Below are 15,868 nucleotides of genomic sequence, written 5' to 3'. Positions count from 1 at the left end.
CAATAGGACCAAGAAATACGATGAAACATTACTGTTGAAATGACTTTTATGTTGGGCCCTTTTTTGATCTATATTGAGCCAGAACTGTATCTCACAGAAGCAGTTTGGATTATCTGGTGCTAAGGTGTTAAAATGCACTAAAATACAGGAAATGGCATCTACTTAGTTGAAAATGTTCTGGGGGAAGAACCCCAAACCCCCTAGGGATTTATTTATTTATTTATTTGTGTTCTTCACAGTCCAATGTTAAATCTACACAGTTCTTGTTGATGCTGATCCTAACTACAAACTAACTTGAGTAGTCTGTCTAGTTAGTCTGTTTTAAGGCTATATAATGTGCCATTTGTATAACATATAAACATGTCTAAAGTCCCCTCAAAAACATGCAAAACTTAGTGCCCTCTTCAGTGGCGAGAGCGCACTGTAGGTGCCTTTTTTTCTTGTCGCCCCTGCCCTTGAAAAAGTCTGTGCACGGCCCTGGTGAGAATTAATTTATTGTATGGATCGATGGGACGTGTTTTGTACGGAGCGTGATTTTTAGAGGCTGCGGCTGCAGCTAGACCCTTCTCGTTGTGAGTACGTAGAGCTGTCTGGAAAAGCTCCACCATTTTTCTTTGACTAATTGCTGGTGAGTTTCACTGCTGTGTTGTAGAAAGAGCATTTAGTTCTACCTGCGTGACGGTTAAAGTCCTGAGCTAGCCAAAACGCCAGTTGGCAGTACTACTAAAGCAAAAAGTACTACATGGTCTTGTTAACTTTTACACTTATCTTATTTAAATAGTTTAATTCGCATAGAAACGTGGGCATTGATATGACTAAACAGCTAGTAACAATTAGTAATGGTTACACTTAAAATTATACAAAGTTTGCCTTTGCTAATGTTTCCTTTATTAACTGACAAATTGTTTCAAGTTCTTTTGCCTTCAGTGACGCTATACGTGGGTCATGCACCATTTTGATGGAGGTGCAAACTGACTGCAGTACCTCCGTGCACTTTTCTGGAAAGATCGAGATCACACCACAATGTCATGCAATTCTGGGGAAGCAGTATGATGCAGGTACCTGGGACGATAGCCATTTTATGAAAAATGAAAACAGGACCTCCAAATATTTGAACAGTAAGGGCAAAGACTAGTTCACCAAAACTCTGGGCAGCATTAAGGCCAGAGCACAGACCTTTTGAAGTGAGACAGAAGTTTGCCTGCATAGCATCAGGCATTAGAAACAGATATTACAGTAAATAAGTCTGGGCTCTAAATGCACTTGTCTCACTTGATTGCTTTCTATTGAATCATCTGTTATTTTTACATGCACATATTCTCACATCTGTGTCTCAGGTTTATTCCCTGTTTAAAAACAGGCAGAACATACTGTATGTAGACTGATTTCCATGACTCATGGACTTAAAAAATGAGTATGTGGGGTTCCTGTCTTAATATTCCATGAAATGGTAGTTGTGGTGGGTCAACACAGCTGACGAATCCATATCTATCAGCAAAGTAAACGGGGATGCTCTGTCTAAAAATGACAGTAATTTGTAGGCTAGGTCTTATCTTTATTTTTTCTTAGACTGAAACATTTTCTTATTGTCACTAAAAGAAACAATGTCTGTATCTGGATACAATGACTAAAAACGTGCATATATGTTCATGTCAAATTTAACACTATCCCTGATTTTTCCCCCCATACCACGACTTTTAAGTCTGCTAGTATTGGCTGCTATAAATACACATCAACGTCTGTGAGGGGTCCTTTGAGCCTTGTGTTTTTACACTAAATATTAAAAATCAAAAGAGTAGCCACACTGGCAGAGATATCTAAATAACCTTCTTGTTTTTACAAATGCAATTGATACACACTTAATATAAAAAGCAGTATTTTTACAATATGACAATATTAAGCCACCTGGAGGAAATGTTATATTTATTTTTCATACTGTCTTTTGTGTCAGTTCATATGCTTTTATTCTATTAAATCTTCTGGGCTCAGATTAACAGGCACTTCTGCACACCATGTGATATTCTTCATCATCTGGGCCATTCTTTGTTTTTCTACCAGCCAACTCTCTCTCCCTCCCTTTTTTCTTTGTTTTTCCCCTAACTGGCTGCCACCATATATTCTCTCAGTTGCCAACCACTTCTTGCTCTGCAACCACTGACCTTAACAGTGACCTTGCCTTGTCTGTGCCATTGAGACGAGCGCCAGTGATACCATATCCTCAGCTTCCCCCTGCCATGCTGCAGGCTAGAATTTTTGCCTGTCTCATCAGTCTTCTGGCTGCTGGAGTATGCCTTGTTATTTTTTTCCACATTCTTACACGTTTTGCTTTTCAGCTGATCACTGCCCGGCCTGGAAAACATTGCTCTCGGCTCAAAAGGGATGGTGAGCCTTGGCATATAGACCCGAGCTGTCAATACGGATTAGGTTTATCAGATAAACTTTATCTGCAACATTGGAGCGTCCTTTGGTTGGGGAGCAGCCTAATTCTGGGGTACAATTGATACTGTGACGCAGGCTCTAAGGACGGCAGAGTAGGCAGCCATTGTTTTAGCCATAAGCAGGCTGCAGTGGCCCTTTCACCGACCTTAAATGTTTTCATGGGTCTATTAAGAAAGTCCACAATTATGTACATGGGTATAGGCTTATATTACATTCGTTGCTGGTTGCTAGCTTTGCACAAAAACATTTTCTTTATTTTCGTTTGCAGTGTTGGAAAAAATCCCTTTATTACAAACACCTGCTTCTCCTCTCCTCTTGTATAATTCTAAAGTCTTGTCACCATTTTTTACAGCTGGTTAAACAAGGAGAATGCTTTTCTTTCTTTTTGTAATGAATTTATAAAAGAGGACTGATTTTACCAAGAAAAAACTTAATTTGCATTGTAAAATCATTTAGTTATTTCAGAAAAGAGTGCCTCTGTTCATGTGCTAAAACAAATCCCTTTATTACAAAGTAAAAGCTTTGTTCTGGTTCCTGCTATGAGGATCAAATTTATTCTTAAGGGTTATATAAGACGTGTCCTTCACTTTTAGGCCAACATTGTCTTTAATATTAGAGATTACTTCTGGTCAGGCTGGCACCCTGTAAAATGAAAGAAATGTAAAAGCTGTGAAAACTACAGAAACTTTTCACTTACTTTATCTTGAACTTCTTTTTTTCCAAGATAATGAGAGATTTCTAGTTGTTTTCTTTAGATTTCAACTTATTTCTGCCATTACCTTAAGATTATGATACTGGTTTTCCTAAAATAGTGAGTAAAATTGTTCTGAAATTAACTTACCACAGGAAGAGCAGCAAGGTCTTAAGAAAGCAACCAGATTATACCCTTTGTCAGGGTAAAATCAACTCCCTTGGACACAATAAGACACAAATGTTTGCATATTCTATTTCATATGTTTAGTTTTATGTTTCAGTGAGTAAATTATCAAGTCCAGCTACAGCTGTAAACTTGAATATTTTGCTTCACATGCAGTTTGAGAGGTAAAAGAATACACTATCTTGCATTTCTGACAACAAAGGGATTTTTTCCCCCAAGAAGTTCCCATGAAAAGCCTTCATTAGTGGCAGGTTGTGTCCTGGTGAAGACAATAGTGCAATGTTTTGGGTCAAACATTTATTTCTCTCACTGCACCACTAGAGGGCACTTTGAGCATATGTAATCAAAAGAGGAACTGATGTAATTTGTGTTTTATGAGTCTGTGTCTCCGTCTGTATTCATGGAGGAGGCTCATAGTGACAAAGTGCCTCTTGTGTTTTCCTTTTAGGAGTGGTAAGTCGAAAATCACACTCAGGTTCACCACCCACAGCAGCGCAGTGACTCTCTGGCTGCTCTTACTGAAGGGAATGATTACTGAAGGGGAACAGGTTCAAACGCTGTTTTCTGGATTCCCTGTTATTTCTGTAGACTGCTTCAAAACAAGGTTATGTTACAAACAGTCCAAGAACCCTTTGGCTCTTTGCTGAGCCAGCTTTATGAGCCCTTTTCTGTAAATGTATTGAGATAAATCAAGATATATGAAGCAAAAATGAATTTTTTCAAAGGCTCTGTCATTACCTGCATCAAGATTGCAATGCCCCTTTGTTCTTAAAGCCTTTCTATATGACTTTGTAGACGGCGAGGAATTAGATGTATAGCAATACTAGAGGGCATCAAGGTCACTGTGAGTCTTATTGAGTGTGGCTGAAAGAAAGAAAGAGCCGCTTGCTCAAAACAAGCCAGGTGGAGGAATGAAGAGTGGACGCGTGGTAGCAGTAAATGATGCTAGCCCTCTACACCTTGTCAGTTATTAGGAGACGCCAGAAGAGAAATCTGACAAAGCCTTTGTGTTGTCTACAGAGAAAATAATTGGGAAGCTGGCCAGTTCACTGCAGGCACCTGAAGAACTTGGAAAAGATGTTTCTTAGCTCTGCAGCTAAAGAAGGAAGTAAGATCAAAATATATATCCTGTATCTCTATGAAGATAAATATTCCTGTGGATAGGAATACATGAAACCTGTAGTATGATGGTAATCAAATGAAGAGTGATGATGGTGTGCAAGACAGAAATTAAAAAAGAAATGTCAAATGGCACAAATGATGCAATGTGAGTCAAAAGTAAAAGTCCAGTAGCTATAGTAGACATGTATCACTTCAGAGGGATTAAGCTCAATAGAACAATTACTTGAGAAATATCAAGAGTTTAGACAAAAGTGAAAGGAGAAACTGTAGGGGGAAATTAAAACCAAGCAAACTTTCTTTCATCAACCACAATTTAAGTTTCTGTTTTACTTCTGTTTAAAAGAGTTATAAATACACCATCGCAGGTGCTTGAGTTTCCATTATAAAGGCAACAAATAACTAAACCAGATCAGATATTGTAATTCTATCTCACCAAATAACTTGATAACCATACATCTTTTTTGGCCATACAATGAAGTTTGATTATATTGTTGATAAAGTATTCACCCCCTTGGATGTTTTATCCTTTAATGACTTTATGAATTAATCATGAACAATATAATTAAGCTTTTTGACTTGTTTTTAAAAACCTCTTTAATGTCAAAGTGAAAACAGATTTCCTCAAAGTCATGTCAAATAAATTTAAAAAATGTAATGTAAAATAAATGACTGCAAATATATTAGCTTTCTTTAAAGTGACTTTCCTAACAGGTTCAGCCAGTTGGTGCTGGAAGTCTCACAATGAGTGAAAAAGGGATCGCCATAGTGCACTGAATGTGTTTTAAGTGATTGTAGTATAAAAACAACTGTGTCTGGAAGGTCCAGTCACTAGTTAATCAGTATTACTGGCTCCTATTACACCATAAAGTCAAAGGAACGCTCCAAGCAACTCAGAGTAAAGGTTATTGAAAAGTATAAGTCAGAAGATGGATATAAAAAATCAAGGGCACCTAACATCCCCTGAGTTCATCTAAATCAATCATCAAGAAACAGAAGGAATTTGTTTTTTATATCAAATTTCTCAAAATGATATTTAAATGATCTATAGTTAAACTATACTGAAGCTTTAATTGAATTTAACATGAAGAAACCCAATTCATTATTTATGCACAAATGCATTTGGGTATCTCAAGTATCTACTGACCCATGAATTGTGAAAGAAGCCAACATAGTCCATTGGCCCTGGTCCCTCTATGTCTGAACATTCAAGATCTGATGGTCGGCTATGAACATTTTCCCATTCTGACATCAGATTGAGTCATTATAAACTTAGCACAAAAAGTAAGGAAATTTGTGTGTGGTAGATTATTTCTTTGTTGTAACAATGCATCTTGGCAATAAATCTTACACTGTTGAAAAGCCTATTTATTACCCTTTTAAATGGTGCCACATTTGTAAGAAATATGCATTTGTGGGATGAGCAGCAGAGCTGAGTATTTGGATTGCACTCATAAAAAATTTGCCAGATCTTCTAAGTTTATTTAGGGGTATTCCTAGTGGTCATGGTTGCATTCATGCCTCTGTTTCAAGGTCAGAAGTCAGTATGGGTTTTGGTTAGGATGGTTAGGAACAGGAACAAGAAGTCTCAGATGCATATTTCTAGATTTCTCTCATGTATTATTTTGATCTAGCAGTATTTGAAGTTTCAGATTGTTCCTTCTTGTGTTGTTCAAGACTACCTGTAATAGTTACTTCACATAGTGTTTTAAATGTATTTGTATGATTAATGTCTTCAACTCTCTTTGCTTTCAACCTGGAGGTCTTAATATAAAAGGCCAACGAGTCTCGTAGCTTTGTCGTATCTTCTTCTTCGTGTGTTTTGTTGTGCCAGCTCTTGTTTGTTGTTTACCAGAAATTAGCAGACATTTAGGAACATTACTGCTTCCTGGATTAGGGTGTGGAGGCCATGTGTGTTTGCCTTTTTCTCCACTCAGACATATTCCTTCTGTGCACTAAACTGACATCCAAACTGTGACGTCTCAGGACGAATACTATTACACTCAAAAATGAATAATACCTGGCCCTCACTTGGTTTGTACACCCATAACTCTCCACTCCCAGCCATAAGAGCACATATTTTTACCAATGATGGCACACCTCCAGGAAGAGAGGGGCAGGTGAGAAGGCGCTCATTTGCCTTTATAGAGACACACCAAATGGACTACTATGACAGAGGTTGTTTAGAGCTGATTTATAACATCCTCTATTGCTTGATCCATGTTATAATTCAAAAATCATGCCCTTAGCCAGAGCATTTGGATGTATTTTGGATGTTTCCAGATGTATTTATATGTGTCAAGCTGTTTTTAGATATTGCCTATTGTACAGTGATCCCTGCTGGGGTTCTCTCGCTCCTGTTTGTGGTGGCTTGTTGTTTTTGATGTGAGATACATCTGCATCATATGTGAAGTTATCCACTGAGTTAGAGTTTGAATTAAGGTTTTCCTAAAGGACCTATAGTATTCTTCATCAGTATGTACTACCTTGCTATGAGGTTGACTCTGCTTTGTTCTTACCAGAGGAGACCCACCTTGCCTCAGTTTTTCAATAGTTACTGCAGCTCGGTCATATTGGAAAATATTTAACACTTTCAAGAGTGTAGTTAAACTTTATGTAGTGTGGATCAACATAGATGTGTAGTGCTAAATTAAACACTATATGAGTTCAATTTAGAGTGTCAATTTTTCGATGTATTTTACTTTATTATAGAGGTTTGACTTTACCTGAACAACCTGGTTTGAGATCTATTCTTTTGTTTTGCCAATAACGAAAGATCAGATTTTACAGTAGAACGCCTCAGTAGCAACTCAGTCCTTAAAATAAACTTTAAATTAGATAATATACTTTTACTTGAGTAGATTTATGGGCCAGTACTTTTACTTCTATTCAAGTCAATTTTAACCAGAGTAACAGCACTTACTTGGTTACAATAGTCATGTTCTTTTTCCATCTCTGCCGTTGTACTTTTGCAGTTCACATAGTGTGTGGTTGTTTAATTGCATTGTTTTGGTATGTAAAGACAAGAAATTTCCCAATATTTAATCATTTTGTCATATATTTTTTTGCTGTTTGTGACTATGACATCATAAATAGATGTCTGATAAAAAAATGATACAATGCAAATTCAAAATACTCTGAATTTATTATTTTGTGTGCATAAAAAAGGTCAAAAGACAGGCCACTGTCTAAATTGCTCTAATATATTGGCAATGGATTTTCCAGGAGTAATTATTGCATTGTCTGATCATTATAAATGAATAACTCTTTCTTGGGTACACAGGTCTTCTATTTTGTTTATGTAGTATGAAAACAGGTATTAATATAGATTGATTTTTACTATCATAGAACCATGATCAAGTTTTTGAATCTGGTATTGTTACAACCTTACTCTTGGTCACACCATTTAGTTTTTAAAAGTCACTGTTTAATCAGTTCAAATATGATATTTTTTAGCACTGATAAACACCAACCCTCTAAAGGAGACAGATAACAAAGACTCATGGGTGATGCTGTCACTTAAAAATCCCCCAAAAGCCATGCAGTTAGAGCAAAGACGTACTTGTTAAAAGAGCAGACAAGGCAGAAAATTCACAGTCATTATGAAGTGTAAACAACTCAGCACATTTTATTTGACATGTAGACTTCAGTTTTTCAAAGTTTGTTTAAAAGCACTTCCTGCTCTTTTGGCACCTTTTGTACAGTCTTTTTAAAAAGTGAAAAACACAGGCTGCTGCTTTTTACCCTTATAGCAGTGTAGAATATCTTAACCTTTTATCTAAATAAGCTGAGGATATTGGAGATTTAATGCTCTGCAGCAATATAGCAATAGGTTAGCATTCCTAGAACGTCCAATCACCATGCAGATCATTTTCACCGGCGTCACTGAATCATGAAGGACACTTAAGTCTGAGATGTGATCAAAATGCAGAAGCAGCATTGGGGACTCAGAGTTTGTAAAGACAGTGACGAAACATTGTCCATTTGTTTTTCCCCAGTCCTCTGAGAATCAGTCACTCTGTCTGTGACACGATTTTACATACAGCCTGAGCCCAAAAACATTGCTTGCCTAGTGAGAGATATGGTTGGTGAAATGGAGCAGGCAGGCAGGCAGGCATATAGGACATCTTTAAAATATGCAAAAGAATCTAAAATAGTCTATCAAAACGTTGAGTTTCAAACATTTTTAAAGCCAATGCTTGACATAAATTTCAAAGATAGTCTGCGAAGACATCAGTCAAGTCAAGGCAGTAGTTGTAGAAAACATTTAAGTACATCTTTTATGTAGGTCATATTAATGTCCTGTGTGACTGTAGCTGCACAAGGCTGCATTCAGTTCCAAAATACCTGAATGTATAGTGCCACCATGTGCTTAGCTATATTCATTACAGTGTTGTTTTGTGAATAGTAAACTGTGCCTCTATAGAGGCTTATAAAAAGTTTTTTTTTTAATGTAATGTGTTTTTTCACTTTAAACATGAAAGAAGCATCCTATCATTCTCAGCCTAGTAGAAATCATAAAACTTCTCATAAAGCCTTTGTATCGTAAAGGGGATTTTGCAGTCAAATCTGGCATTAAACAAGCATAACAACACTCAGAAATCTTGCACTTGTGCAGTTTGTGTTTGTGCTATGAATTCAGACGTAACTTTCAAATGTCAGTTGTTTTTCTTTTGTCCTTCATAGGACTTCTTGCAGAAACAGAAACAGAAGCCCCAGGTTGTGCAGGAAAGTCACCAAGGAGCAAGTAGCATGAGCCAGGCTGCTGTTGTTGATGCCACGAGGAATGGACTGATTGTGCCTCCTCACACTCCTGGTGCGGAGCGTGGTTGTTTTCTTTGTTTGTGTGGTGGGGCTCTCTGTTGTTAGGAAACTGTCTGTCGTCGGTGTCATGTCATCTCTTGTAGGTGTTGCACTAATGATGTTGGTGTCTGTGGTGTGGAGGAAATCAACAGTTGAGGCCTCCTTTGTGCGATGATTGAAATGTGAATCGATGTGAAGCATGTGCTCTGCAATAGAAAGGTGATTAATAGTTTGGTGTGTGCCTGTTCTTCTGGGTGCTAGGGTGGAGAAGCTAATGGGTGTGATTCTAAAGGTGCTGTGTTGTGTGTTTGAAGTTTCCCTAGGGGTGTTAGGGGTGCTTAGCAGAGACGAAACCGACATGTACCACCAACCAGTGACGCTGGCTTCTGGAGGCATGGAGTTTTGGTCCTGAGCACCTGCTGCAAGAGGGGGCAGGTTATAGGAAGCAAAATGCCACCCTCCAGTCTTACTAGGGCGCACCCCTCCACAGACAGGCTGGGTATGGCAGGGGCAGCCCAGGATCCTTGCAGGGGTGCGCTGTGACCAGTAGAGTAGGTAGGCAATGTCGGCATGAAGGTGACAGTCCCAAGGGTTGTCGCCAAGGTTGATGACTTTTAGTGACTCCAGATTGTCAAACACTCCAAACGGCAGTGAGGAAAAGCAGTTGGCATGCAGATAAAAGTGAGTTAGCTTGGTTAGCCGGTCTAGAGATCCCGGCAGCACCTTAACAAGTAAGTTGTGGGACAGGTCTATGGTCTCAACTTGTGCAGGCATGTTAGTGGGTAAAGTCCGGAAGTGATTGCGGCTGAGGTTTAGCATGCACAGATTGATCAGGGTGTTATTGATGAAGATCGCCCGCTCTAGCTTGTTGTTAGAGAGGTCAAGCATTCGCAGATTCCACTGGTAGACTGTGTCATTCTTGTCCAGCAGCTGGAATCGGTTGAAGGAGGCATAGAGGTTCCAGAGCGATCGCGGCAAGCCAGTTGGGAGGTGACTCAGGCGGTTGTGGGACAGATCAAGGAAGCGTAGATGGGTATATGTCGTGAGCTGGCCATCCAGGTTGTGGAAACGATTGTGGGACAAGTTGAGGGAGTGAATGTTGTGCTGTAAGCCGTTGGGTAACAGTCTCAAACCCCTCCAGGAGCAGTCTACCTCCCGGTGGCTATGGCTGCAGGTGCACACATCAGGGCACACGGCAAGGACACGCAACCCCAGCAAGAGCACCAGAAGAAGTTCAAGCAGGGCCTCATGATGGGAGAGATTCAGCAGCACATGCCTGCTGGAAGAAAGACAAGAAGACATGGAAGTTAGGGTTCCTCTTAAATAAGTACTTCAAGAGTTGTATAACTAAAGGTTAGTTTTTCAGAAGGTCTGCTCGTTCCTGACAGCAACTCTCATGGACGGTTCTTCGAGGACAATGTATATCTCAAAACAAAAATAAATGCTATAACTTTCAAAATAAAACTGGATTAAACTTCCATTTAGGACAAGGTTAACGTTAAGGTAAGGATACCAAAAGTTAAAAGTTAAAAACCTGACCTAAAAAAAACTACATACAAATCGTTATAGTGAGTAAACAGTCTGCGTACAGGAAAAAATCTCATCCTCCATGAAAACATATGACTGTTGGCTGCGCAAGCTATGTAGATAATGGAGCTATGTAGCTAACTTAGCTAAGCTCACAAAGTAGCTTTGTAAGCTACATATTTTGGTAGCTAAGTTAGCTTTAGATATGTATGCTAAAGCTCACATTGCTAAAGCTTATTTAGCTATAGATAATGTGGCTAAAGCTAAGCTCCCAAAGCAGCTATGTCAGTACATAATCTATGTAGCTACATTACCTTTAGCTATGTTTATGCTTACATTGCTAAAGCTAACTTGGCTACATAGGCTCATATCGTAATGTAACTACTACATAATGTAACTACTACATAAGCTGTATGGTAGCTTTAGCTCAAGCTAACAAAGCTAAAGCTAGCTACTGTTTACGTAGCTACAACTTAAATGCATCTATACATAATTTAATCCTGGATTAGAGTGCTGACCTTTTACTTTTTTTATTTATAAAATGTTTCTTAGTCTGTTGTGTTTGCATTGTGGTTATTTAATGAATGTAACTGCCAAACTTAATGTTTGAATAAAGTTGATTTTAAAAAAACTAAAACTTTGAATTCGGTTTGAATCCAGGTCAGACAGGGCCTTCCTGTGTAGACTTTACAAGCCCTCCACACTGTCTTTGTTCTGATTCTTTCTAGGAACTCCAGCTTCCTCCCACAGTCCAAAGACATGCTGAATAGGCTGATTGGTGACTTTAAATTCCCTGTAGATGTCAGTGTTAATGTGTGTTGTGTGTTAATGTCTGCTTGTTTGTGCTTATTTGTATCAAGATGTCAGCACTGTTATTGACTGACAACCAGTCCAGGATGTACCCCACCTCTTCCCCAAGAGTTGCTGTGATCGGCTCCAGCCTCCATGACCCTAAACGGAATAAGCAGTGAAGATAATGGATGGTTTGCAACAAAAATAGAGGTACGGGGCAACAATTATCATTAAATTATCATTGTCATTTTTCAGTTGTCAAAAATTTGCAAGCAAACTCATAAAGGCTGTCAAAACCACACATACACTGGCAATGCTACAGTGCCACAATAGTGCCAAAGGTGATTCCTCTTCCTACAGAACTGTTCTATGAAGTAGATGTTGTTGCGGGACTCGGTCGGCGTGTCTTAACTACAACACTTGGAGGCAAACTGCTAGGAAAAATGATGCTTGCAGCATGCTTAGACAGTGAACACGTGCATTGTACATTTTCTGTGTATGGGAAGTGCAAAGTAACTACAAAAACCTGCACTGAATAAAACTTGTTTTATCATTTCTTTAAAGCTCTACCCTCTGCCTGCATCTCTTCCTTGCTCTCCTACTCCTCCTACTGTATTGTACAGTCACAGAAGGCTGCTTAATGTGTGCTGCACATCACTGCATTGCTTGCAGATCCGCACACTCACACTAAACTTACTCCTCTAACCCTGCAGGCTGCCTGCAGGAATGTTTTACGGGATGCTTTGGCAGGGCTTTTTAAAGAAATGCACAGAACTGTATATTTGCACTATCGATAAAGACTAGAAATTTCTTTTCCTGTAACTGATAAACATCTGACCTGATCTGTAAGAAGACATTTCTAGTCTATTCAGGAATATCATCCATCACAGAGCATGAGAAATCCCTGTAGTCATTTTCTCTGGCATCAGTTTGTGTCTTCAGTCATCAGAGCAGTCAGTCCCAGGCTCCCAGAGGAGGAGAAGTAGCTCAATAGATGGGTTTTATTAATGACTCCACAGAGAACTCATGCATCAGCTGCGGCAAAGGCAAGCAAAGACACGGCCACGGAGCTCGACACTGCGGTACATGTGAGCAGGGGTGTGGCTGAATGTGTGTGAAAAAATAGTTTGAATTTGTCCATAACTCACCTTCTCATCTTATCATTCCAGTCACTTTTCTCAGCTCCTTTTTCTCCTCTTCTCTCACCTCTCCTGCTTTTAAGCTCTGGACCAGCTGCTGCTTGGCTGAAGGTGATTTTTTTTCCTATGCCTTGTAGCATTTGACCCTTGCTCCCTCGTCCAGTGCAGGTTTTTTCTGAAGTTGACCTGTCTTCCTGGCAGTTTGGTCCCCTTTGTCCCGACTGGCTGTTATTGGGATCTTTTGGGTCAGAGCGATCATGCACTACTGCAGGCTCTGGATTGACTCTGTGCAGTGGGAGTGAGGGAGTGCTGGGGTGCTGGTTGGGGATAGTATTGGGGAGGGAGAGGAGGGGGGGTAAGAGAAATGGAGCGCATAACAGGGTTGTCCCTCACACACGGCTGCAGCAAACGAAACTCTTCACTCAATTATCTGGATTTCAGGATTTACTCTGGCATGCAAAGTGGCAACTACTGTTGTGGTTAGATTAATCGACTGATTTCAGTCCTGTTTGTACTAAAATAAATTGGAGGCTTATCGCCTAAATCAATATTTCCTCTCTCTAAAGTATCCCAGATGTAATTGGCTGTTATTCCTCCCTGTGTAAATTTAGACGCTGCCACAGACACCTTGAAGATTTATTGCAGTCTGTCTGCTGCAGCTTCCTATCTGCAATAAGCAACACATGCAGCTCTCACTTCTGCATTGCACTGCTGGACTTCACACACACATAATTAGCTTTGCAGCTTAAACCCTAAGAAACAGTTAAATGGTAGTTCTGATGTATTCCTCTGTTACTTTCTCAATACAGCTGTCATATAAAATGAGTCAAAGTACATCTTTTGCAAGTATTTCTTTTTCTCACCCATCTTTCTGAATACATTCCCTACTATACACTTATACTCACAGTGCTTTCAAAACTATCAATGGGAGACACCATCAGACCGTATAGTGTGAGCACATCATGCGCGATGGTCGTGCATCGTAACCTCCGATTTCCACATACAGCGACCATGCTGCAATCCGCCAGCGAATCGTACTGTGGAGTACGTTGCTCCTTTTCTAGTCTATCAGAGTATTTTCACAGCCAGTGCTCCAGTCCGGCAGCGACACATGCCTGGAGCACCACTCTGCTCTGCTTCGTTTGAGATACGCTGCAGGTCTTTTTCTATTTTTTGGCCGTTGCCAAAACGCGTCAATACCCGTCGATCAGAAAGCTCCAAAAAGGAAGTCACAAGCATAGAATATCTGGTTCTTTCAAAATACAACACAATGCACAGACTCCAGATCACAAATCATCACTATATCAACATTACGTCTCATCCTGCAGCAAGAGCAAAGGGTCACCGAGAGATCAGTGGGTCACAGAGCTACAACGGCGCCATTGACAAGGAAAAGTTTACTTGTGAGGACATTTAGCCAAAGACTTTTACATTAAACCACAGCTCCTTTGGGTCAAACATTAACCTTTTAATTTCCTAATGTACTCACCCATTGGTGGAAGCAATAATATTAAGGACTTATACCAGAAAGGATGATAAATTAACCCCAAAGGTAAAATCATCTGCTATTGACATACTATTCCTGCATGAACTCGCAGTTCTCCTGTGAACTCTGCTCGCTGATCAGGGCTGTGTGCCTCGGTGCAGCGCTCTAGACATGCTTCCAGTGGGCGAGGTTGCTCGCCTTCGGTTGGAGCAAACCCATGGTGCTTCGGTGCACGCCGCAGTCGTCCCATGTGGGAATTGCAGGTAAGCATTTCAGTTGCACTGTATGAGCTGACATTCCACCAAGACTGTCATAGAGTCGACTTGAAATCGCTCAGTGTTTGCCTGTATGCTTAAACAGGAAATATGATGTACCAATAAATTACATTACTTCTGGCCTGACAGTGCTGGTGCGTCTCACAGTAGTGGTCTGGAGCTGCTGTCAGCAGCCAGAACTGTCTTATTTCAAAGGTTGTTACCAGCTTTACATCACTGAGGTCCACAACCTTTACAACACTTTTTGTCTACTAGCTTGTACTTTTTCTCCAACTGAAATCTAAAAAAATGTTTTCATGAGTTCATTTGTAGAAAAAGCTTCTTATTGAAACAAATGTGTCATGGCTTTTCCTGTAACAACTAGCTTTTAAAGTCAAAGACTCACTTCCACTGTCAGCAGCACAACAAATTATATGCTGTCACTCTGAGCTGCAACGGTTACAGATTTTTATACATACACACTTTAAATGCAAAATTTATACAGAGATATGTTCCTGCCTGAGATTTACTCTCCCTCTACTGCATCCCATTTCCAAACTTGCACATCACCCAGAGCTACTGCAGCTCACAGTGTTTGCCCGAGCTGGAGTCAGAGCGGAGGCTGCATTGAGAGGAGGACTAACTGTTCTGACTTTCAATGAAAGGTGCATATCCATCATGACGTCACAAGTAAGTAGATGAACAAATATCTGCACAAGACGGCGGAAACAACCCCATATTGGTTTTTGAAAAAGGTTTATTGTGCAGCTTTGTCGGCCCGGGCTGAGGTGAAAGAGAGCGTTCTTTCTGAGTGGAGTGGCACTGCCCGGAAGAGGAACAGACTCTGCTTGCTAATCAAGGAGATCTCTCTCACTGTGACACAAACAGACACACAAATACAGGCACTGAAAAGGAAATGGCTGCACGGTTAGGAATTAAAGACTAGCCTTACAAGCCAAGGCTTTATTCTTCCAGATGTGAAATGCTTCATATGCCATAGAGATCATAGATATACAGCAGCTTGCACAAAAGTCTACTCAAATATTTAAACTCATAAAATAACAAAAGAGATATATAAATCCATTCTTTAAAATACTCAGTGTTGACTTAAGCCTGGTATACTTAATCCAAGTGGTAGTTGGCCATACATATATCCCGCCTTTTCCTGCTTGTGTGTTTAGGAAATTGCAACTTAAACTGAGTGTATTATGCTGGGATTGAGCCTGATTAATACTGGGCAGCATAGGATTATACTTCAGTTATTGCAAGGCAGACAAGAGAGGAGACAGTAAAGATGGAAAGTATGGCTACTGAATCATCCAAGGCAGAGGTTGAATTTTTTTTGCACTTTTTCATGTCCTATGAGACATTGGGATTGGGAAATACACTTCTAATATTTTAGATGTCAAGAGGTAGATTTGATGAATTTGTT

At 39.8% G+C, this 15,868-nt stretch overlaps 1 protein-coding gene across 2 annotated transcripts; it reads right to left on the bottom strand.

Moving 5' to 3' along the window:
• Positions 1-9,115: 9,115 nt before the first annotated feature.
• On the bottom strand, positions 9,116-12,812 carry LOC121519322 (oligodendrocyte-myelin glycoprotein-like). 2 transcript variants are annotated; one of them, XM_041802210.1, is made up of 2 exons: positions 12,706-12,812; positions 9,116-10,517 (listed from the first exon to the last, which is right to left on the bottom strand). In XM_041802210.1, the coding sequence occupies exons 1-2, from the start codon at positions 12,711-12,713 to the stop codon at positions 9,116-9,118; spliced, it is 1,410 nt and encodes a 469-aa protein (XP_041658144.1). In that variant the 5' UTR covers positions 12,714-12,812. The 2 variants fall into 2 exon arrangements, with proteins under 2 accessions (XP_041658144.1, XP_041658145.1); XM_041802211.1 differs by having other exon boundaries at positions 9,116-10,514; positions 12,706-12,784.
• Positions 12,813-15,868: the final 3,056 nt, after the last annotated feature.

The sequence above is a fragment of the Cheilinus undulatus genome, linkage group 12 (genome assembly GCF_018320785.1).
Source record: "Cheilinus undulatus linkage group 12, ASM1832078v1, whole genome shotgun sequence".
Classification (NCBI taxonomy): domain Eukaryota; kingdom Metazoa; phylum Chordata; class Actinopteri; order Labriformes; family Labridae; genus Cheilinus; species Cheilinus undulatus.
The sequence above is the reverse complement of the archived record's forward strand: the minus strand, read 5'-3'. Positions and strand labels throughout refer to the sequence as shown.